Source organism: Gasterosteus aculeatus, chromosome 18 (assembly GCF_964276395.1).
Source record: "Gasterosteus aculeatus chromosome 18, fGasAcu3.hap1.1, whole genome shotgun sequence".
In the NCBI taxonomy this organism is placed as follows: domain Eukaryota; kingdom Metazoa; phylum Chordata; class Actinopteri; order Perciformes; family Gasterosteidae; genus Gasterosteus; species Gasterosteus aculeatus.
In genome coordinates this window covers 895169-919433 of record NC_135706.1, presented here as the reverse complement: position 1 = coordinate 919433, position 24265 = coordinate 895169, and the positions used below count along the sequence as shown (strand labels likewise).

The window sequence follows — 24265 nt, the reverse complement described above, 5'->3', positions numbered from 1 at the left end:
CATTTTGCAGGAATTGTTACTGTGTGTGTTTACAGTTATAGTTGATATACTATATATCATACATATTGTATCTATGTAACTATGTTTATTAATGTATTATCACATCGTTATATGACGTACAGACTTGCAGAATGAATGTGACACGTTCGAGCACGTCCACCGGAAATGCTCTTATTTTGAAGTGGGAGTTCCTACGCTACTACCGTAATGCCGGGCTGGCTTTTGGACCAGGACGGGCTCTTATCGTGTGTACCGAGTGAGCGCCTCGCCCCCGCAACGCTCCCTTCCCTGAGAGACGTCCGCTCCCGGGACCAATAACATTCCTGCCAGGGATCACGTGACCCTCATCAGCCAGAACATGGCGCAATTTCCCAAGTGACAGAATAACTTCTTATTTCAAAGAGCTTCCGTCGTATTGCTTCAGATGTTCCCGTGTTTGGCTGCTTCCTCTTTGGAAACATCTGAACTTAGATTTGCATGTGACCTCTTCTCCAACACTGTCTACTTCAGCCAACTGCAACAATACTATAGTACCACTACTACTACTGCTACTACTACTACTACTACTACTGCTACTACTACATATCATTTCCACTGTGAAACAAAACATGCGATGACAATGTTGTTGGAAAATTATTTATCAACTAATCTTGTCAGCTGAACTTGTTTGGGGTTCCTTTCGCCACAAAACATCACATTTGTGTGTAAAATTCCGTAACTAAAGCATCATTTAGGTACATTTCACTGTAAGATACAACGTGGCATGAAAACAAAAGGCTCAATTAAAGTACAACTAACTCAAATGTTAATGTACTTTGTACCATTCCACCACTGGCCACTGACTCCTCCCACTTTCCACCACTGGCCGCTGACTCCTCCCACTTTCCACCACTGGCCACTGACTCCTCCCACTTTCCACCACTTCCACTGCCGCCTGTAAACTAACTCAACACTGGACGTAAAGCCTTTTCTTTTCGTACTTTACTTGCTGTGAGGGGAGCTAGCAGCAGTAGAATCAGTAATAGTGGTGTGGTTACGGGGGTCCTCGTGGGGCAGCGGGTAGACCAGGTGCACTGGGATCCGCAAGGTTGGTGGCTCGAGTCCCGGCTGCCCCATGTCTCAAGTCCAAGTGTCCCTGAGCCCCCTGTCCCTAAAAATGACCTGTAATGTAATACAGCTTCTAATACTACCAGTATGACCACAGTACTGCGTTTACTTCTGCTACGACTACTTGGTTACGGTTACTATTGTGATCAGGTACAATGCTGCTGTTAGTACCAAACAAACCCTTCTACTATTATTATTAATACGAGTACTGCTTCTCCTGCACAACAACTAGACACACACACACACACACACACGAAGAGTAATGGAACCATCATTTCCATGTGTTATGTCTTAAATACTCCCACTAAATATGGTTAAATTCAATTTAACATATGAGCGTGTGATACAGGCAGGCGTGTGCACAGATACATTACAGGTCATTTAGCAGACGCTTTTATCCAAAGCGACTTACATTGCACTTTAAACTCATGGCTTTTACACATTTTTGCCCGGGGAGCAAGGTGTCAGGGGGTGCCGGGGGTCAGGTGTCTTGCTCAGGGACACTTTGACATGGAACATGGGGCAGCCTGGAATCGAACCACCAACTTTGTGCTTCCCAGCACACCTTCTCTAACCCCTGCGACACGACGACCCACTGCTCTGGGTCCAGATAGACGTGGATGAGGCTGCAGCATCAGACAAACAGGTGATGACGGTGTTCTGGGATCCTCCGACATTGTTAGCTGATAAATTCAGCACATTAATGCTGCTGAAAACAACAAATAAAAAGATAAACAAACAAAAAACGCGAATCCATGATGACAAAACCTCGTCCAGCTGTTTGTTCGTCATGTTTAATGAAGAGAGGGAGGGAGAGAGATACAGACAGTCTATTGTGGTACATGATTAGTGTAACGCTGCTTATGCTTCAACTGTAAAAGAAAACAGTACAAGTGTGTGTGTGTGTTGTCGGCTTTATAGAGATTCTGTAAGTCACTCTTGGTTGTTACGTACAACACATCATTTACAAAGCATAATGTCAAGAAAATAGAGCAGGACAGGGAATATATCCCACTCCCTATTCATTCATTTTATTATTAATATTTTTATTTTCCTGAATCATTTTGGCCCCTGTCCCCCAAAATGTCTGTGCACGTGCCCGGACGCGGGCATCCTTAGGCCACGGGCCGTGCAGACGGGTTCGTCTAATGTACCTGTCGTTCTTCTCTTTGTCCACGAGGTGGGGCAGTCGGCCCGTGGATGAGGTAGACTGGCAGAGAGCGCAGCATTCATTTAACTCAATGATGCACTTAAACTTAACTTAGAATGAACAAAAGCATATTGCCACGTGTTACTACATTGCGTCTGGTGCGTGTGTGCTGTTTGGACCAGTGGGGCCTATTTGTGTGAACTTCTTTATGGCGGCATTGTCTCCTGCAGCATCAGTCCCGTCTCACTAATGGTTTGTTGGTCCGTCGTATTGTCGCGTCCACAACTTGAACTTGAGGCGCCCCTCGTCTCCCGCTGTGCGCTGAGCGCGTGGTCCTCGGCGCCTCTCGGCGCGCCGCCGCTCTCCATCTCCCGCGCGCTCCGCGTCTCCCCCCCGCCGCCGAGGACGCGACGAGCCACGAACAGCATCAGCAAGGAGAAGAACACGGTGCACACTATGATCCCCGCCAGGCCCCCCGCCGACACCGCCGAGGGCCGCCTCGGCGGCTCCGGACGCGCCGTGGCTGTCGTCGTCGTGGGAAAGCTCTGGCTCGTGGCCTCTCCGGAGCCCTCCGGCTCCTCGTCCGTGGGCCCCTCGTTTTTGACGCAGCGGAATTGGTCGACTAGCGTGTATCCCGGAGAGCACGCGCAGACGTAGCTGCCGAACGTGTTTCGGCAGAGGTCATCGCAATAATCGGAGGAGCACTCGTCGATGTCTGTGCAGACCGTGTCCCCCCCCCTCTCGTCCGCCACGTACCCGTCGGGGCAGAAGCACTGGAAGCGGTTGTTTGGGTCGCACTCGGCGGCGCACTCCTCCTCCCCGCAGAAGAGCGCACACGTGTGCGGAGACTTCGGGTCCTTCTTGTATCCCGGGAAACAACCGCACTCGTAGCTGCCGGGAGTGTTGGCGCACTTGTGCTCGCACGGAGCGGACGCGCACTCGTCCACGTCGACGCACCGGCCGCTGCGTGACTTGTACCCGTCCTCGCAGACGCACCGGGAGCCGCCGACGCTGTTGCTGACGCACACGGAGTTCTCCCCGGTGCACCGCCGCTCGTCCGCGCAGTCGTCGACGTGCACGCACGACCTGCCGTCCCGCGCCAGCTTAAAGCCGTGGCCGCACGTGCACGCGGAGGCGCGTCCGTCTTTGTGGCAGCCCTGCGCGCAGTCCAGGGCGACGCACGGGTCGTCCGTGCCCGTCGGCGGGTCGGGGGAGGGCGCGCGCTCGGGGTTTTCCGCGCATCTGCGCTCGCAGACGCCCTCGTGCGCGCCGCAGCTCCGGGGCGCCGGCTGCCACCTCCCAGAGACGCAGAAGTACTTGGTGTCGGGCGGCGTGCGCACGGCGGTGCTCCCGGGGGGCGATGACCGCGTAACCTCGCCCGAGAGCCCCGCGGCAGGGGTGTACACCGGGGCCGCTCCCCGCGCGTCCGTGCGAGCTTCGCACGGGTCACCGAGGCCGTGCTCGCAGAGGAACCCGGCCAGGGGGTCGCCGCACGGCCCCTGGACCCATTCAAAGTCGTCCTCTTGGGACACAGAGACGCAGCGCGGAGACGAACAGCTGCCGTCGAAAGCCGCAGGCCAGTGCGTGAATTCGCTTCCGACCTCCCCGGTCGCCCAGCGGAAGCCCCTCAGCTCAGCGGCGGGGTCCGGGCAGCCGGTCGCCAGGTGCAAACCGATCCAGAACCGGCCCGTCAGGTTCCCCAACAAGAAGGGGAGAATGTCGTGGATTGACGAGGACCGCACTGTCATCAAATGTCCTCCCAGGTCCGCGCATCCGTCCCGCGCCGCCGTGGAATCCGCGGCGCGGTGGAACGCAGCGAAGCAGCGCGTCCCGGAGCAGCGCGCTCTGCACGGCTCCATCGGAGCGGCTCCTCCTTCCACGAAGGTCAACAAGGAGACCAGCAGCCCCGCAGCGCGCCGCATGTCTGCTCACAGCTCTGCTGGCTGGAGGACACGTCCCGCTCGCATTTATAGCGGAAGTGAGCTGCTCGTTGTCCCCCCACCCCCTTCACCCCCTGTTGTCCCCCCCACCCCCTTCAACCCCCCCCCCCCCCCCCCGTTGTCCGCCCACCCCCTTCACCCCCCCTGTTGTCCCCCCACCCCCTCAAAACGTCCTGCCTGAACCTCCCCACTGAGATGGATACTGTGTATCAGGGGAGATGTACAATAGTAGCAATACAGTTATTACAGTATATTAATAAGTAATATGCACAGTGTTACTGGTATTACATTAAGACAGTAGTACAGTGGTATTATATTAAGACAGTAGTACTCTGTTGTGTACAGGTTGTTGGACAGTCTCCCTGCAGTTGGCAGGAATGTCTCCATGTCCTTGTGACAGCTGGATCGTCCCCATATGGACAATACGCACCAAACCTGCGGGCGGCGAGGAGGAGGGGCTTCGTGTGTGTGTTGGCGGGGTTTGGCAGCAACATTGACATGATGTGTGTGTTCAGTCAGCCGCGTGACGTGAGGATCCATCACGTCTGTGAGCAGGTGTAGTGAATATGTAACAGTCCTCGCTGCCAAACCACTTTACTTTACTTTGTGAAATATTGTCTGTCTGATAAAATATTAAACCTCGTGTGTCAGTGGCAGCAGCCTCCTAATGTTCTCAGTGATGTAGACCATGAATCGTGTGGCCAAGATCTGGACCTGGAGCCCCGCCGGCCCAACAGATACGTAACAAAAGGGTCCATGCTGAACTTTTATTGAGATAACGACATTTTGTGACTTAACAACAGAACAAAGTGAAGTTCAGATCTAAAACTTGTCAGCGTTCTTTGAGTCAAAGAGAAGAAGTAAGTGGACGTAACCAAACGGAGCTGTGATGTTTTACATGCGGCTCCATCGTCTTCTCTCCACAGTTTGTGTCTCAGTGTCCTTGAGCAAGGCACTGAAGCCCAGTGCTTCACAGCGGCACACTGCTCCTTACTCACTGAGGGTGAAACCACAATCACTTCCCCACGTGGGATTAATAATAATAATAATAATACATGAACCTTTTTTTGTACATTTCCTCCAGCCCCTCGCGCCCCACCAGAGGGTCGCGCCCCACAGTTTGAGAACCACTGGTCTAAATGTTAAAGCAGCATATTAAATGACAAACGTCAGTCACACACACAAACACAGAGGAGTGTAAAAAACAAAGCTCCTATTATTTACACTAAAGGTCATTTTACAGGAGATTCAACTGCCGTTGCTCACAAATACACTTTACAGTATTATGGGATGTTACATGTGTGCAAAATAGGACGTGGGAAAACACACATGTTTTGTCTTCTCTTTACAGTAAAGGACTATCGTGCAGGATACAGTGTACAGGACATCAAGCGGCTTGTGGAGGGACAACCTAGTCTTCCAGGGACATGGTTTACATTGTGTGTGTACATCGTGGCCAAAGCCGCCACACGGACGCCACGGTGCACCAACAGCCTGTCAACACGCCACTGTGCTGGTGGAGAGGGAACGTGGTACTTTTCCAAAAGGTGTGTAGGAAATGATCCACCATTACACTCACAAACCCAGTCTAATACCTGGTATTTGACAGCAGGGAGTCACACTCCGGGCCAGGGGCCACTTTAGAGGGGCCACTTTAAACCAACATCCAGACTGTTGTTCAGATGACAGGATTCCACATTAAAAGGCCACAGCTACTCATTCTTTGAAATTCCCTACTGACAAATTTAATACATTTAATACATTTTTCATTCCTCCATCGGGCGAGAGACGGGGTCCACCCCGGACTGGTTCCCAGTCAGTCACTGGGCTGAGACACAACCATCACTCTCCCCTTCCACACCGATCCACCTGATCCTCAGAGCATCTCTGGACTGTGGGAGAAGGTCATGGTACCCAGAGAGGACCCACGCAGACACACAAAGGCCGCTTAATACGTGTGATCTTTATGATATAATCGTAGCGTTCTGATCTCTTCCACTGGCCTCTCATCCCGTGTGAGAGCAGCTTTACAGATAAAGAACAATGTTTCTAGTGAAAAACTGGCGTCTTCTGAGGAAATCAACAGTGTGATGTGACATGAAGAAATAAAGCAGCATTCTTCCTCGTGTGCGAGAAGTATTAAAAGTTGCTTCTGGACTGTGTGTCCAGGGACAGCCTCTTGTACGTCTCCGAGGTCACCTGCTGCAGGTAGAAGATGTCCATGTCCTGGCGTTTGATGGAGGAGATCTGTAACCTGCCACACCGCCTGGCCGCGCTTCGGATCAGGAGGTACATCAGCGCCGCACAGAGCGCGGCCAACACGCTGATGCCCAGGACGCTGCCCGTCTTCATGTAAGAGGACACCGCGGGGGGGCCACTGCTGCCTGGGTTGGGGAGCAGAGGAAGAGGAGTGGCGCCCGACCCCTCCTCCTCTTCCTCTGTGATTGGCACGCACGTTGCCATGTCCTCGTGCAGCTTGAACCCCTCGTGGCAAACACATCGCCCCCCCCCCGACAGGGTCTCACACCGGTGATCGCACTGCTCCTCGCAGTCGCTGATGGCGGTGCAAATGGTCTCGCCGCCGTGCTTGACTTTGATGTAGCCTTCAGGGCAGTAGCACAGGTCCTGGTTGTTCCTGTCGCACATCGCCGGGCAGTCCTTCGCCGTGCAGACCACCTCGCACTTGGTGGGGTCGTGGGCCGCCGACCTGAACCCCTCCCGGCACGTGCACCGGTAAACGCTGTTGAACTTTTGGCACGTCATGTGCTCACACCTCTCGCAGATGGTGACGTCCACGCAGTCCCCGTCCTCTTCAACGAAGCCGTCCCTACAAACGCACTGGAACCCTTCCTTGGTGTTCCTGCACTCCTCGCCCTCGCCCATGCACGGGTTCGACTCGCAGGGATCCGCTGTGCAGGAGATTTTGTTGCGATGGAGGATTTTCCCCGCTGGGCAGACGCAGGTTTTTGGCTCTGAGCTGCAGTGGTGTTCACAGCCGCCCCCCAACACCTCACAGGTCCAGGGGGCTCGAATCCAATCCGCTGAAAAACACACGTGCTTCGAATTCGCAAAAGTCCCGCCAACCTCGACCGCGACCGCGATGGTTCCAGGTGGAAACGTTTCGGAGCCGTCCGCCCTGAAGCCCATGGGGGTGGTGTAATTCACGTGCGCGCCTCCGCCTGCCTGCAAGCCCATGCACGGCTCCGCGATCTGGTACGCGCACAGGTATCCGCGGCGGGTGCCCGTGCACGGCTCCCACAGCGGCTTGTACCCGCCGGTATCCGAGGAGACGATCGGGCAGCTCTGGAGACCTGCGGTTGTCTCTGCCGGCGTGTCGTTCCTCGACACCCAGTAACTACCGTGCACGCTCAAGATCTCCAGCACGCGCTCGTCTACTACGTCCACTAAGTCCACTAAGTCTCCGCCGGAGACCCGGCAGCCTTTCCGCGCGCCGTCAAAGTCTTCGGGGTCCTGGAACAACGCGAAGCACCGATTCCCGGCGCAATGGCCGCGCGGAGTCGGGGCCGCGTCCCCCAGCGCGCACAGGACGAGCGCGCCGAGGAGCAGCGTGCGCGCGGAAGGAGTCATGGAGGCGGCGTGAACGAAGCGCGAGCGGCGGCGGTGCTCCGTGTCCGGTGATCTGAAGCCGCTCGGCGGCGGGACGCTGTTTATAAACGCGTCGGCGAGGAAGGAAGTTCCGTCGGTCTGCTCGCTCGGCCCCCCCCCCGCTGTCCTGGACCCCGTCCAACCAAGACCGACCCACCAACACACACGCGCACGCACGAATACACGCACGCACACATGCACGCGCACACACGTGAGCTTTGACCAAAATCCTCCACGAGCTCTCTAGATGAAGATCATCCCATTAAAGCCTCCAGAGAAGTAAATACCTGTTGTCTTCTCTTTGTCCTAAAGTAAAACTCGTTAAGCAAATAACGTATCGTAATATGCTCCATAATGTCACAAGTTGACATATTTCATATTTAGAAATGAGAAATTCCAGCTGTAAATGGATCAGTGTTCTGAATGCAGTTTATCTTCAGTGTCACTGTAGTGAAACCTCTGGAGCAGCTGGAAGGATGAGGAGACCATTCAAACAAGTTATTTTCTCAACTGGTGAAATAACATTGATTATTACATCTTTAATTAAAAATATTTAAAAGACATTTTGCACACAAAGTAACAGAAGACGTGACTGGATGAGAGGAGAGTGATCCAGTGATCCAGTGATCCGGTGATCCAGTGATCCGGTGATCCAGTGATCCAGTGCTGTGATTTACAATCACATTTCTATTGACGACTTCTGCAACCGGATTGTTCAAATCAACAGACGTGATAATCCTCAGACGGACCAAACTAAACCCAGACGCTTCAGATAGCAACGTCTCTAATGAATCAACGAGGACATTTATCCAACATCTCTAAAACCAGTTGTAATTTAAAGCTGCCCCACTTATAGGATCAACGACATAATGCTTCACCGGTAATGAAAACCCCTGCAGAGGTTCATCACATGAGCCAAATGAACTGAGATCATGTGTAATAATATAAATGATAATGTGGTGTTTTCAGTTGGCCAGACGAAGACCAATGAATATAAATATGTAATTTATCTTGGTTATCGTTCACAAATCACCAGTTACAGCACAATTTACAATGTTCTTAATAATAGAAACTTCCACTAAGAAAAGGACTCCTTCCCGAAGAGACACTGACACACTTCCGTCAGGTTCAGTAACAACTGCTGAATTAGACACACAATAGTCTGACTTATGTTCAATCTTCTCGTCAACTGTTACCTTGAAACTATTCAACGTCTTCCGTCGGTTCAGACGGTTTGGCAACGGAGGAAGAGAGCAGACTTCCATTTTTCACGGAGGGGAAAGTGACTGGACAGGAAGAGGAAGTGGAAACAAGAGGGCTGGAACCACTTCCTGCAGGAACAAAGCGTGACAGCAGCAGCGTCACGTGAAGCTACGCTGACCGACGGGCTCCGTCCTCAGCGGCTTTAACGGGAGACACGGCATGTGTTTAAAGTCAGTAGAGGCATTAGAGGCAGGGGGGCTTCAGTGGAGAAAGAGGTAAAGCTAAATGCGGCGTGAGGGCGTGGTGGGAGGGAACCGGGTGGAGGGGATGTGACGAGGCGTTCAGCGATGGAACCCTTTGTTCACGCTGTAGAAACTTCAGATTCCGATCCGTGCCTGGACGCCGGGTTACGGACCAATACGGTGACGAATACCAGGTCGGTCTCTGTAAATATTAGGGTGAGAGATTTATCTGTAGTTTACCCAGAGGGCCGGTCGCCCTGTCCTCCCTCAGCTCAGTGTGGGTTTGACGTTGGTGCGTTTAAAGCAGCTTCACCTCAGCTGACCCGCGAGGGTCTTTTCAGCGTCCCGCCGCCTGCAACATGCGACTTCGAGTGTTGAGGTGAATCCACCGTCCTGCTGGCGAAGGGCAATGACATGTGCAGTGCTACAGGACGTGTGAAGGCAGCGTGCAGGCAGATGGGACACGTGTTTTTAGTCAGCTGGTCTCATGGAGATTAAGAACAATTAAAAAACCAACCAACGTCTGAAAAGGCACCACAGCCTTTAAATAAGTACCAGGTAAACTCATCCGGTCACCATCAGGAGGTTCGTGGGAAGGCGCTCGGGGGTTGATGTGGTTTTACCACACTTTTGGACACACAGAGACACACAGAGACACACAGGGACACACAGGGACACAGGCGGGTCTGACCCTCGAGTCAGTCGACCTGTGCCAGCCACAGGAATCGACTGAGCCTGCTGCTCTATCACGGGTGGCACCGGCGGACTGACGCGGAGCACATTCCCGCCCTGATGACCTTCTGATACCACGCATCCCCTCCAGGGAGGGAGCCTTTATGTCAACACTGACACAACCACACGGAAAGGATGTTCACATCTAAGGATTCAGACTGTCTGCTGAGGGCTCGGTTCGCTACATGCGTTTGTTCTGTAACCAACGCGTTCAATCATTTTATTCAGCCTGAATGGACGAGTTGCTGCAGCACCAACGATGCACGTTTGTTACATCGACAATGAGAGAAGGAAACACGTGTTTTTTTATTCCTTCTACTGTGGTAGAACTGTGTCGGCATTAGTTAGGCCAACGCTACTCAAGGCATAATTATTATTCATGATTGTAGCGGCAATCCAACCTCCGTCCACGTTGATCCTGATTACCACCACTGGAAGCGTCTGTTTGGGCTGCGAGCTCCACACGTAATGACAGTGACTCCGTTAGATCTACTCAACAAAACTTAATTACAGGATACATTCAGTGCTGACCGTCGCCTGGAGAACACGGAGCAGGACGTCATCACACACTCAAAAGGAGCCTTTCTCATAAAGACAATAACACATCGTATTGAGGCTCATGTGGCTCTTGTGATGAAGTTCACCATGACGCTGAAGATATGGGTACAAATATGTAAACTGGTGTGACATCACACACTGAATTACACAATCACACTCTTTCTGATTAAAATCCACCTGAAACAATCAGTGTTATTAGCCACTAATCGATTACTGATTACTGCTTTAAAAAGTAACTTAGTTACTTTACAGATTACTTGATTTCTAAAGTGACTAAGTTAGATTACAAGTTACTTTTTTAGTTAAATTCAGCAGCCGACAACACTCCCGCCGCCGCAACATAAAAATGACAACCGGTTTTGCCAAATCTCACTTTATTAGAAGTGCGTTTTTAACAGTAATGTACACAACAACAGTGTACGGTGTATCTCCTGACACTTGAACTAGTTCCTAATGGAGCCTTCTGGCGCTCTAATGTGGATCGCCGCATACTCCTCCTCTGTGCAGGAAGGAAAAGCCGTTGTGTGAGGCAGCTCGCCAGCGACACCAGCACAGATCGTGTTTATTATGGTACGAGTCAGCGAGTGTTTACGGGCAGCGTTTCCTCCACAACATTCTGCCCGAACAACCTCTTCAACTCTCCCCCACTTGGTGGTTTGGCACCGAAGTCCAGCTGGTGGTGTTTGGGTGTCTAAGGACCCAAACACCCAAATGACGCTCACTGGAAACAGTGCATAATAAATAAATGAAGGTCGACTTGGGACCAATGGGGCGAAGCTAGAAGCTTATAAGACGGGATGGAACTTAATTTAACTCGACTTTTGGTTTTCATCCCAACCACAACCCTCACATCGGTCCTTTGGGAGCGTTGCTTTGGTCCCTTTGTCGCCGCTGTAAGGCCTCATGAGGACGTGCACATAGTGAACCTTTGCTATTGTTAAATGCTGCTCACGTTTACTGAGATGAATGAAGAGTTGTTTCCCTTTTCGTTTGGAAGTAATATTCTCAAGAATTCAAGATAACGCCGAGTGAGTAATTGCTAATCTTCCCGATGTTCCTGGTAACTGACATGTAATCGTAACCGCACCCAGGAGCGGATGGAGCGACGTGAAGTTCATATCAAGTTCATAATCTGTCCAAAACACCTCATCTCATCTACTTATGGTTTTGAAAGTCTGGCAGCGAATTGCTTTCCCTCCTCGAGCCCCACGGACCTGTGAGGAACCTGCTGGGAGGAACCTGCTGGGGACCACCATCAGGTAGAACCACCATCAGATAGACCCACCATCACATAGAACCACCATCAGGTAGAGCCACCATCACATAGAGCCACCATCAGGTAGAACCACTATCACATAGAACCACCATCAGGTAGAACCACCATCAGGTAGAGCCACCATCAGGTAGAACCACCATCACATAGAACCACCATCAGGTAGAACCACCATCAGATAGACCCACCATCACATAGAACCACCATCAGGTAGAACCACCATCAGATAGACCCACCATCACATAGAACCACCATCAGGTAGAACCACCATCAGATAGACCCACCATCACATAGAACCACCATCAGGTAGAACCACCATCAGATAGACCCACCATCACATAGAACCACCATCAGGTAGAACCACCATCACATAGAACCACCATCAGGTAGAACCACCATCAGATAGACCCACCATCACATAGAACCACCATCAGGTAGAACCACCATCAGATAGACCCACCATCACATAGAACCACCATCAGGTAGAACCACCATCAGATAGACCCACCATCACATAGAACCACCATCAGATAGACCCACCATCACCTAGAACCACCATCAGGTAGAGCCACCATCACATAGAGCCACCATCAGGTAGAACCACTATCACATAGAACCACCATCAGGTAGAACCACCATCAGGTAGAGCCACCATCACATAGAACCACCATCAGGTAGAACCACCATCACATAGAGCCACCATCAGGTAGAACCACCATCACATAGAACCACCATCAGGTAGAACCACCATCAGGTAGAACCACCATCACATAGAGCCACCATCACGTAGAACCACCATCACATAGAACCACCATCACGTAGAACCACCATCACATAGAGCCACCATCACGTAGAACCACCATCACGTAGAACCATCATCAGATAGAAGCACCATTACATAGAAGCACCATCAGATAGAACCACCATCCACAGAAGCCTGTGGGGAGCAAGAGCACTACGACTTTAGGGGAGCGTATTGTTGGTTTACGATGACAGTAACAGTAATGTGATATTTAAAACAACAATAATGAGGATGGTGGCAGCAGCAGGGGTCAGCAGGGTCACGGCAGGAGGCAGGAACAGGGTCCAGATTGAACCAAGATTCATGGAAACCTGTGAGGTGAGAAAGCACAAATACTTGGAAGAAACAAAGTTAGTGATGCGCAGTAAAGTTTACAGTAATAGAAATGGGAATATTAATAGTGTTAGAAGTGATAGTTTATCAAGAAAGCTTACTTATCAAAATGGATCAACATCATTTGACAATTCTTGCTGATGGATTTTATTGGCTGCGGAACAGGAACTCTGACGGAAATTGCATAAACATTTCCGCCGTGGATTTTCTGGTGTAAATAAAGTTGAAGGTTTTAAATCTGGCAACTTGTAACACGTTTTGTGAGCAAACAATTACAGTTCAGCTTATTGAAATGTCTCTTTCATGCCTGCAATATTTTCCTAACCTTAATCTCAATGAACGTATACCTGCGAATGCAAACAATAGCGGTTTGTTTCTTAAAGATGCTGATCTTGACGGATTGGTTGAAAAGGAAAAGACCCTCTCATTGTGTTTGCCCACAGCGTTTCCCCTCAGCTTTCCTCTTCGCGCTCCCAGTCCCACCTGGAGCGCCGCTGACGGATAGATGCATTGACAGGAGACCCCCGCCAGGCTCCTTAAACACCCATTGTTCTACACAAAGGTCAACCTCCGAGCAGTGGATTGTTGTCATGCAGCAGCAACACCAGAGGGAACGCATGAGATCAGAAGTGTGCAAGCAACACGGAAGACTACACACCCACAGATTAAAAGCACTTTCATTTTTCAAACAATCGGTTTCTAATTTGGTTTTGTGTACTAAAAACTATCCTTGACTGAGGTGTTTAGTGGATAAATCATCACGTACATCAAACATCCGATCTGTCTGGATCAGGAGACTTTAATCATCTTCAAATCACCACATGAATTATTACATTTCCATTGTGTGACTGATCACCTGATCTTCTGTTTAGTGGCCCTGTTGGGGGATCAACATCTGGATGCTTGGAGGCTCCAGTGGAACTACAAGATTGATGTTTTGTTGGTTCGGGGGGAAATGGCTGCTTGGAGGAGGGTCCCTGAAGTCTAATTATTCTTAGTTCTCTGAATTTCAATGCAGGCAAGGACGTTGTTTCTTTCCGCTAACACACTGTCAGCAAGGCCTGCATGGACCCCCCGTGAGAAACCACCTTGCCCCCCATGCTCTGACCTACGTGGTGGTTCAGCACACCAGGAAGGATGACGCTTCCCTCCCAGTCTGGTTGTGTTGTATATCTTTAGTTCATGGCGGGACTTTCAATATGAGCAGCAAAGAAGCGTAGTTAGGACCCCTGTAGGGGGGCATCTATTGCCGGCAGGGCAAAGAGTCGAGAATGATTAGTTCGTACCGAGCCACCTTGTGGTCTCCTCAGTTGGCCCGGTGGTCTCCTCAGTTGGCCTTGTGGTCTCCTCAGTGGGCCCGGTGGTCTCCTCAGTTGGCCTTGTGGTCTCCTCAGTTGGCCTCGTGCCGTTTTTGGCTCCATAGCTCCTTGATTTAGTTTAGAGCCTTTTTGTGATTGATTGTTTGAGGATTATTTCCTCTGTAAGAGAGATTTTGGTTTTGCATTTGTTAACTATTCAGCTCTCTTAGTTTAGCCAGAGCTTCCCCCCGTTCATCTCTCTTCGGAGAAGTTTTTTGTTCCCAGGGAAATAAAAGCGTCAGCTGAACCTCAACTTTGCGTCCGAGGCCTCCTCAGGAGCTTCCTCCGTGACAGATTAGGAGCATTCATAGTAACTTTTATTGCAATATAGAAATCTGTATCCAGGACACTGATTACTAAAAAACGTATTTCTCTCCCTCCTCTGGCCCAGTTTGTCCTAAAGTTGATAGCATGAGTGTATTTAACACAAACACGCCGCTGAGTTCAAAGGTGGCGGAAAAAACATCCAGTTGGCAGAATGAACTGGAAAACTCGTGCAACAGGCTTCTTTTCAGCAGAGGGGATCCAAACGCCCCCGACGGACTGATAGTGAGAATAGTGAGGTCATGGGAGGAGGCATGCTGTGATACGCACTGAGCAGACCATTGTTGGATCATCGACACCGTGATGCTGCACAGGGATAGCAGAGGCTGGATGGTGTTGGATTATATTTATGAATATGTGAATATCTTATGGATAGATCATGTGACAATATGGATTTATTTTATCAGTTGCTCAAATACTCTTTTTTTTGATAAAACTTCCTGACAAACCTCAGTCTGTCTTACCGCCATGCTGCTAAATGAATGTGGTGCTGTGGAGTTTTTATTGTGCTACAATAGCAGTAAATTCTCAGCACACATTTTTCCAGTCAACATCTGGAACGATGCCACAGCTCTCATTATGGCCCCAATGCTGCAGCCTTGTTTCAGAGACCTGTTTACGGCTTCTGGGTCGACTTCCCAGGGAGATTCTTCTGCATTTCTACTCTACATGAACTGCTGTTCCAGGTTCAAACTGCACCATCTTTTATCAAATGCATGTGAGACTTCTTCTCTTTGGTCACGTCACCCAGCCCGACCAGTTGAGAACCACTGTTCACCTCCTGCATCGTCAGCACCGCCGTGCGTGGATCAGATCCTGCGGGTGGTTTCTTTCATTTCACATCACAAACAAACCGACGATCTTTGATTATTTGGTCCACACAAAACCAACGACAGTGTCCGTGGAAAGTTCCAGGATGTCGTCAACACGGCGTGGGCGTGAAAGCAACGTAGAGACCAGACGATGTTTAAAGGGCGCTGAGCTGAAATAAGCTGTGGAAACAACAGTGGAACGTTTCCCCGCTAGCTCGCATGCATAAACAGTTGCTCATCAGATCGACACGTCCAACATGTGGGGAGCAACGTTAGCGTGATAATCTGAGCACATCCAGTCCCTCTCCTTGGTGGAGAACAGCTCCTGTGAGAAATGCTCCACTGTGTTCACCGCGTGGTCTCTAGATGAGTGTCTGCTGGGTGGTGCTGGGCCACCATCGTCCCCTCGTGAGCCTTCAAATACAGAATTGTCACATGTAGTGACATGAAGTCCAAGCCCGCACAGTGAATCATTTATGTGCATTCTGATGTTACTGATATGCTTCAGGTGCTCACCGTACTCTAAAGCAGCTCTTCATTGCCGTTGCCAGCTGGCTTCCTCTTGCTGAGCAAACACACTACTTCCTCCTTGTGGTGATGTTCTAAAGTCTATCTGAGGGCAGCAGCAGACTGGGAGGACGTGGGCATCCACGGCTTGGCCGTCTGGAAATCCTTCACAGTGTATCAGTGCCAAACGTGCATTTTTCAGTGCAGAAGGAGGGAAAGGATAACTTATCAAAATATTTAGAAATGTGACAAAATTGGAGAACAATGGTAGATACACCCTAAAATAACTAATAACTGTTCTTATTGGTTAACTAATGCAAAAAAAAATGAGGTGGCCCAGAAACAAGAAACTGTTTTTTCTTAAACTGCAGAAACAAAAGGTAGTTTGTGTTATTCCTCTACGGTCCAACTCAGAGTTGTATGTGTTTCATTGTCTGGACTCCAGATGACGTGAAGGCCAGTTCCAATAAAACATTTTTAAGTGCTGTCTGTGTTAGAAACACCACATTTTAAACAGCGAGGAGACACAATACATTTAGTTAATATGTGAATCATGTCATTGTTTGTAGCAGCTGTCTGCACTCTTGTGTTGTAAGACCTTCAGATGTCAAGTCCGACCTTATTCCCAAGTCATCAATCTGTCACACAGGCACTTGTGTGACAGATTGTCAACATGGTGTTTCAGTTCCTGAAAAATATGGAAATAGCAGAGAAATGTCTCCAGGCAAGAGGAGAAAATATAAACACAAACAGAAGATAATAAAGTGCAAATCAAGTGTTCCAGTAGAAGTAAATGATGGAGAAGGTTCGGTTAGCAGCATATTTGCAAGGAGGATCATGTGATCGATCTTGTGTGTGAGTGTCTGTTCACCCGTGTGTCTGTCCAACTCTAATCTGGTGCAAAGGAAGCTGCTGAATACAGTTCTGTGTCGCATGCTTCCCCCCCTCTGGTGGTTGAGGTGATTGACACTCCTTTAAATCAGCATTATTGTTTTATTGTGCCACTGAGGGCCTGCTGACCAGTCGGCCCCTGGTGACCAGTCGGCCCCTGCTGACCAGTCGGCCCCTGGTGACCAGGTTAGTGTTGGACGCCACTCTGCCTCTGCACACCGCTCGGGGAATTTGATTAGATCTTTGTGAAGATTTCCATCGCTCAACCTTAGTTGGCCAAGACGTCATGCGTAAAATGTTGTGGCTGGGTCCATTCTGATATAATGGTTTTAGTCATTCCTGAATAAAACTACTATGTCATGGTGTCAGACATGGAATGCAAGTATAAATCCTCAACGCACAAGGCTTTGGCTTGTTGCTCGGCCGCAGCGCTGCAGTCATTCTGCTAGAGAAAGATTCCTCAGTTGTTTATAGGTCATACAAACGTTATTCTAATGCTCTAATGAACGTATAAAGCCTTAATGTCATTTGATCCTGTAATAACAGGAAACTCCCATCCGGGGTGACGTTTGTGCTCCAATGCTGACATCACAATGAGCATTAACCTGTTTTTTTTCCATGACGTGTTGTGATTAAGGCCGAGTCATTGAGTAGGGTTTATGGCTGACGACCATCCTGAAATTGGGGAAATTCTAAGTGGCAGTTTTCCAGTGTGACTATAAGCATTACATATTTTAAAGGGCTGCAATCACAGTTGAGGAGCATTCATTGTATGTGCTATGTGTTGAAATGACTTTTGTGTATTCAAATGGTCAAATCTGGCATTGACAACAATATCAGCTTGTACGGTCACCAAGAAACAGCTGAAGAGACATTTTTTGGCAATTCTTTCCAATTGTCCCTCAATAACATTTCATACTTTTAGTATTCTTTCAAAGTAAAGAGACATAATCTGTTGCAGTTTGTGTATCTTGAGACAAACATTTTCTTTTGGAAATGCAGAGCTTTGTTTCAGTTGCCATTGTTCAGTTTTGAGTTGTGAGGCGTAAAAGTTTCCAGTACGTTGGGTTCCACAAACATCGCCCTGGCCAGTGACTATATTTGAGTTGGCATCGCTAACTCAACGCTGCTGTGACGCCGCTCTAGTTTAAACTTGGAGGGACCCTCAGTACTGTGAGTCAAGTGGAGTCTGCGCGTGTGCGTGTGCGTGTGCGTGTAAGCGATTCATGCTTCAGACATGTTCTATTGAAAGGGACACAGACGTCGGACAGATGATTTGACGTCATGAAGAGCATGAGGAACCGTTTGGGCTGCACTCAGTTTTACTCACGAAGAAGAGTCACTCCCACAGAAAATGACATTTTCTCATGTGCTGTGCCTTATTTTTGTCAGATAATGATTAATGCGCCACTCCAGATAAGCCAAAATGCTCATTTTTCCACATTGGAATCTATTGACCTTTGAGCCCAGAAAGAAGTGAATGTAAACCATATGTGGACGGTCCCTCTCGGGAAACCAGTCTGATGGCAGCAAACACGCAACAGTTCAATTTAGTGTCATCACAAGTCATCTTAGACGTCTACTGTGGTTTCAGCTAAGATACATATAATACAGGTACAATTGGGTTCACTAAAGGTGGACACGTAGCACGTAGAGTCCCTCATGCTCCCTTACAGCCAATGAGCAAAGATCAAAAGAAAAGATGGGGATTTACAATCAATGAAAACAGACAATTAGAATTTCAATGTGTTTTCTGTTTCTTTGGTTGTTGAGAAAGAACGAAAGTGGCTTGAAGGAACCAGAATGCAGCGTTGTTAGATTCGGTCCCCGGGAGACGCGAGTTTAACCAACAACCTGTCAATGAGGCCGGAGCCGGGGAGGAGGACAAGGACGCAGAGAGGTTTGACTGCTAGAGATTTATTCCATAAATCCTATATCTAATAATACCAAATACAAAGATCCTTTCACAAACTAACACTAACGCGGGTGTGGACATGCACGACTACAAGACACACTGGCACAGGACAAAGGGAGACGCAGACTATAAGTATCCATGAGGGAGGTGAGGGAACAGGTGGAGACAATCGACAGGAGACACCTGAGGAAGGGCAAGGCACCTGAAACGAGAGGGGGTTTAGACGCCACAATAGTATCAAAATCAGACGTAAGACGGGACACAAACACAAACTTCACCAACATGTAGGACACAACCCTCAGCATCGTGTTCCTGGAGCTGAAACAATGTCCGTCCATTATTGATTTCCATGTTGCATAAATATTGGTGGAAACGTACTTCCACCCTGTCATTACAAATATGTCCTCACTCTATGTTCTTTGTGTTTCTCAAGCAAACCCATTGAAACACAGAGAGCGAGACCCTTCACGCTACGCCTCCGCTCTGCTAAACGGCCTCTCTGCATTTACTCAACACATTCAAGGCCTTGGGACCTTCTCCCTTCCCATAACTCACTTGAGTGTGATTTTTAATAGTTGAGGAAAAAATGCCTTTGTCCGAACATCCTCTTTGGCATTAACGTTGTTTATGTCACTTCGAAGGTCATTTAATCGCAGCAATGAAATCATAAAACCACCACTAATAAACCAACGGTGAGACAGTTTCCTGCTGCTCTGCCAGTTGTGTTTTCTGCCAGCGCGATGATTTAGTTCTTCCTCCACCCAGAGGTCACAGTTCCTGGAGACACCGAGACGTAAATACCTGCTTTCTAAAACAACTGTCTGTCAGTGTCTTTTAGGGGACCACAATAGGATCTTTCATAGGAAATGTATAAGAAAACCACAGCGAGAAAAAGGAAGTAGAATGATCTGCAGTGAGCGCCAATTCGAGTCTCCAAACATCTTGAAGCACCACAGCTTTGGAACGTCCTCTGCTCGGGCTCTGGACCGCGTGAGGTAGAAGCTGAACGGATTCCCAGTGAAACAACAAACACGGAGCCAAGTCACAGGACCGATTTAAGGCTGGATTCGAATTGGCTAAACAATCTCCCCCTAGAGTTCTTGAGGAGTTAAGAAAAGACAAGGCGGTGTTCATGGGATCCACTTCACGTCCACTAAGCTACGTAAATGTGATGGACGCCGGTCTACAAAGAAGCATCTCAGATGCCTTCATGTGTCGTTACAGTCATGCAGACGACACAAACTACCAGGTTCACAGTAAAACCTTTATTAACGAGGCTGCAACACAAATGATCCTCAGTGAGGAACCTTCCTGAGCAAGAAGGACTATTCCAACGCAGCCTGAGGCTGGACAGCAGATCTCTGCTTAGAAGCCTTCACACGCATAGAGACGAGTGACTTGTGCTTGTGCTCACGTCATTAGTGTGAAACTAACTGGTTTGTTCAAGGCAACGGCAGTGAGACGCACCACGCCAAAGGTCCACGTAAACATCCTCACTCTGACGCCGCATGCATGTGATATCTGAAAACACGCATGAGGGAAACATGGGAATGTTTTGTAGCTGCCCAATAAAGGTGTGTTGAATCTGTAATGATAAACTGGCGCGAGCTCTGGAGTGACGGCAGAGAGAAGAGAAAGGCTGTAAACACGCTTTCATGTTCCTCCTCATCCTCTCCCCATGTTTCAATTTTCAACAGGATGTTGTCCTCCGTTTCTCTGGGTGATCTGCCCAAGGAACGAATAGTGGAACTTCTCTCATACCTCGCCAGATTCAAAACATGTGTGAAAGAGGTCTCTGCAGCAATGAAGGCCTCCGTGTGAGGCCATCCAGGAGGAAACCAGAGGAGGACTCGCAGTCCACGCTTACATAACAGGAGGGGTGAGACTTCCCAGCTCGACAGCTGGAAACCTTCCTCACCAACCAACACTTTCTATACACCATATTCACGTGATTGGCGGCACGAATATTTACGCGGTGATAAAGTTCTTATTAGCAAGCTGCAAGACCTGAACTGAAACTTTCAGATTGAATTTTCTTTTTCAAATGGTGACTCATGTACGTTTCAAGGACTAATGATGTTGGAGAACTGCCAACCGTCCAGACCTCTGGAGACCTGCTGTGCGCTTTTTGAACAATTGCCAAAACTTGCCAGTTGATCACAAACCAAAGCTGTTAGCAACATTATTATTGTCAGATTTTCCCACTTGTAGCCGTCCTTGAACACATCACAAGTGAAACACGCCTTCTGTCAGAAAGCGTAACTGTGACTAAGCAGCTGAATGTCTCTAATCAGGGAAACTGGGCATCGCTGAAGGAACAGTTACCAGAACCTCTCTGGGGGTGATAATCAGCCCCCGACCAACTTCTTCATTTCGGCTCACGCCGCCGTGAACAGGACGGTTTGTTGGTGCGCAGAGGGAGTTTCTCAGTTGTCATGGAGACGGACACACAATGAATAGGGTTGCAATGGTAAGATATTTTACGCTGTACTTTAACTATACTAAGATAATATGGATGTGATATGATGTTATTTGTCTTGTTGTCCATTGTCTCGTTGTCTTAATGTCCTGCAACAACCGCCATGTCAAATTCCTTGTACGTCTGACTTATTTTGGCAATAAATGTTCCTTATTCCTGCAGAAGACAAGTATGCACCAACTCAGAGCGGTTTCCTCACTGACCCTGCAGCTGTTTTCTTTAGTGGGATCAGTCACCTGTTTGTCTGCCTCTCACTGTCTGCTCAGACTGTGGGAACATCCTCATCCTCACAGTGAGGATCCCATGGTCCTAAACATGTCATTTTATTGTGATTGGAGAAAAGATGCTACAGGATCATTTACTAAAAAGATGTCTGTCTGTCATCCAGAACAGGTCCTCTCCTTCCGTCAGTTAACCAAGCCAGCAAAGTCAGCAGCAGGTTTAAGTCCACCGGGGATTAAATGCTCATAGCTGAAACATATTTAACCCTCAACATATCTTATTTACTGCACTTCAATTGCAGGCAACAAAGAGCCTTTATTAACTCTTGTGTTGTGTCTTGTGAATTAAAAGCCAAGGCAAGACGTCGGGAACTTATTCATCGCTTCTCAGACTTTCAACCTGCTGCTTTTTAGAACCTGTGGTTCTAATGGCCACATTGCACTGGGCTAAGGAGCCCGAGGCCCAGAGTTTGAGCCGTCGTGGGGGTTTCTGGAGTTATTTGTGATGTGTTTTGTGTGTTGTTCAGCATGTAGAATGGGGGAGTTTTGAGTGTTTTGTACCATAAGAACATTTGTGCCATAAACGCACTGATTTCCGGACTCTTTGGACCTTTCGGGGCATTGAGGATTTCACTGCTGCGTTATTAGATTCAAGCTTTTATGCCCTTGATCTTTGATTTCATTCCCACACTTGATTTGGGTTCACTGGGGGACAGAACATCGAGCCTACCTGAGGGAATACACAAGCAGATATCCGGGGCTACGTACAGTTCGGGATGCTGTGTCCGACCCGAGGACATGTCCTCATTTTACTCAGCAGATGTCACGATCCTCTCCCCCAAAGACCAGTTGAGCAAACTAATGCCTTCCAAAAAAACGTTCTGTGGTCTGTGGAAGCTTCCAGGAGTAGCTTGACCCCTGCTGCTTGACTAAATGTGGTGCTCAGTAATCACCTTCCACCGTCACTAAACAATTCAAGCAATTATTTTGACTAGCACGGGAAGAAGTCTACTTTCCACTTATCCAGAGCCGCTGCCTACAAACAGAAGAAATGAATACCCTTTTTTGGGGCAACGTTCCTCCATTGGAGTTTGTTCACACAAACCTGTTTGAAGTACAGCAAACTGGACGACTACTGAGGCTTCAAACCTTCTTGAGTAGTGGAGAGGAGTGATAGTCAGTGCATGAATATGGGACGGAGATTAATAATAGAAATGTTATTTTTTACTGTTGTTACTGCTATTTTTTTTGGCGGGGGGGGAATAATACTCACGTCTTTCTTCAGAATGAGCCGCTTCAGTGACCATTTTACCTGATCGGACCTATTGAAGGAGGAATTTATTAATAACGTTTCTAATTGAAGGGCCCTTAATGTATCAGAAAGCCGGACCGAATGAGTTCCCAGTGAAGGAATGCTCCTCAGAGAACTTGTTTCCTCTTAAGGATCTTTAAGAGTTCTTAATAAAGGGCCTTGTGGCCGTCTCCGGAGGACAGCACGTCTCACTTAACCTCACCCTGACCCTGACCTTAGGACCGTACTACATATGGGGGAGGCGGGGCTTTTTGTGTCCAGAACATTCCAGTAAAAGTAAGTGGATATTTAATGACGTGTGACATTGAGGCACTGAGGTTACAAGTTCAGCTGCCACAAACTAGAGCGTGTGTTGCTGCTTTAGGCGGCCGGGTGCGGAAATGTCGTCCTTGGACTCACTTTGTGAAATGTTGGTTGAATCTAGTGAAGAAAAAGTGTCTTTGTGGGAGATTTAAATATCCATTAAACCAGAAGCACAAACTACACGCAAACTATTACACAACCAACCAGAACTAAGATCACCTGAGTCAGGCGTCTCTAACTCATTTCAGATGCAGCCCACCTCGACTGAACCCAGGCCAGACCATTACGGTCAACGGGGGGGGGGGGGGGGGGGGGGGGGGTGCAGGCTGACGGTACGCCACACCGGGCCGGAGTTTGAGACCCCTGATCTAAATGTATTGATGGCCTGAGCTCTGCTCTGAAGCAGTGTCAGCACTTCACAATTTACTAGCACTTAAAATAAAAACTAGTCCTGAAATCAGCCTGTAGGATTACACACTAAAGGTCATACGAGCACTTCCAGGGGTCATCTTTTATGGAGGATATGAAGAAGGCTTACTTACTGCACACTGAGTTTACTCATGATTGTATTTATTGAAATTGCTGATAAACATGCACCATTGGATGAAATCAGCTGTGAAGGCAAAATGTGCCCCATTGGTCAAAAGAGTTTTGACTCACTGGAATATGCACTGAATATGTCATAGACCATTATACTGCATTTTGTCCTCTCTGTGGACCTCAGGAAGACCACTAAGGCGTCCACTAATGTGGATCCGGATATTAAACCATATCCCATGTCCAAAGACCTCCTGGTTCCTCCTCTTCCACCACCATCAATCCCACTTCAAACATTCCTCCCCTGAGCGACTCGGTTCAACATCCCTCCCCCCTAAAGCTGTCAGCCCGTATCCCCTCCATGTAATCCATAAAGGCCTCCAACCAGACGAGGACCAGTGTCCTTTCTCACTGCGCCAACAAACACAAGAGCTTAACATCTCTCAGAAAAAAGTTCACTATTTTGTAAAATCAGATATAGGCAGACAAGTTAAGACTTTGTTCAGCCTGATTGGCGCCGTGGATCCAGAACATTCCTGGTAAATAGAGAGCGAATGGTTAAAAAGTGCATCCTTGACTGGATGTTGGGCACAAATGTCGCACACATTTGTATTTGTCTTTGGTGCTCATGGGAAATAGAAAAGAAGCACAACAGAAATC

At 48.7% G+C, this 24265-nt stretch overlaps 2 protein-coding genes across 2 annotated transcripts; both read right to left on the bottom strand.

Moving 5' to 3' along the window:
• Nucleotides 1–1885: 1885 nt before the first annotated feature.
• LOC120808237 (thrombomodulin) lies at nt 1886–4792 on the bottom strand. Its single transcript, XM_040160964.2, has one exon. It carries the CDS (start codon nt 4177–4179, stop codon nt 2464–2466), a length of 1716 nt encoding a protein of 571 aa, XP_040016898.2. The 5' UTR covers nt 4180–4792; the 3' UTR covers nt 1886–2463.
• Nucleotides 4793–4950: 158 nt separating this feature from the next.
• LOC120808236 (thrombomodulin) lies at nt 4951–8078 on the bottom strand. Its single transcript, XM_040160963.2, has one exon. It carries the CDS (start codon nt 7783–7785, stop codon nt 6337–6339), a length of 1449 nt encoding a protein of 482 aa, XP_040016897.2. The 5' UTR covers nt 7786–8078; the 3' UTR covers nt 4951–6336.
• Nucleotides 8079–24265: the final 16187 nt, after the last annotated feature.

Excerpts from the sequence above, each read along its gene's own strand:
- LOC120808236 (XM_040160963.2), bottom strand. The coding sequence starts at position 7,785 with ATGACTCCTTCCGCGCGCACGCTGCTCCTCGGCGCGCTCGTCCTGTGC.
- LOC120808237 (XM_040160964.2), bottom strand. The coding sequence starts at position 4,179 with ATGCGGCGCGCTGCGGGGCTGCTGGTCTCCTTGTTGACCTTCGTGGAA.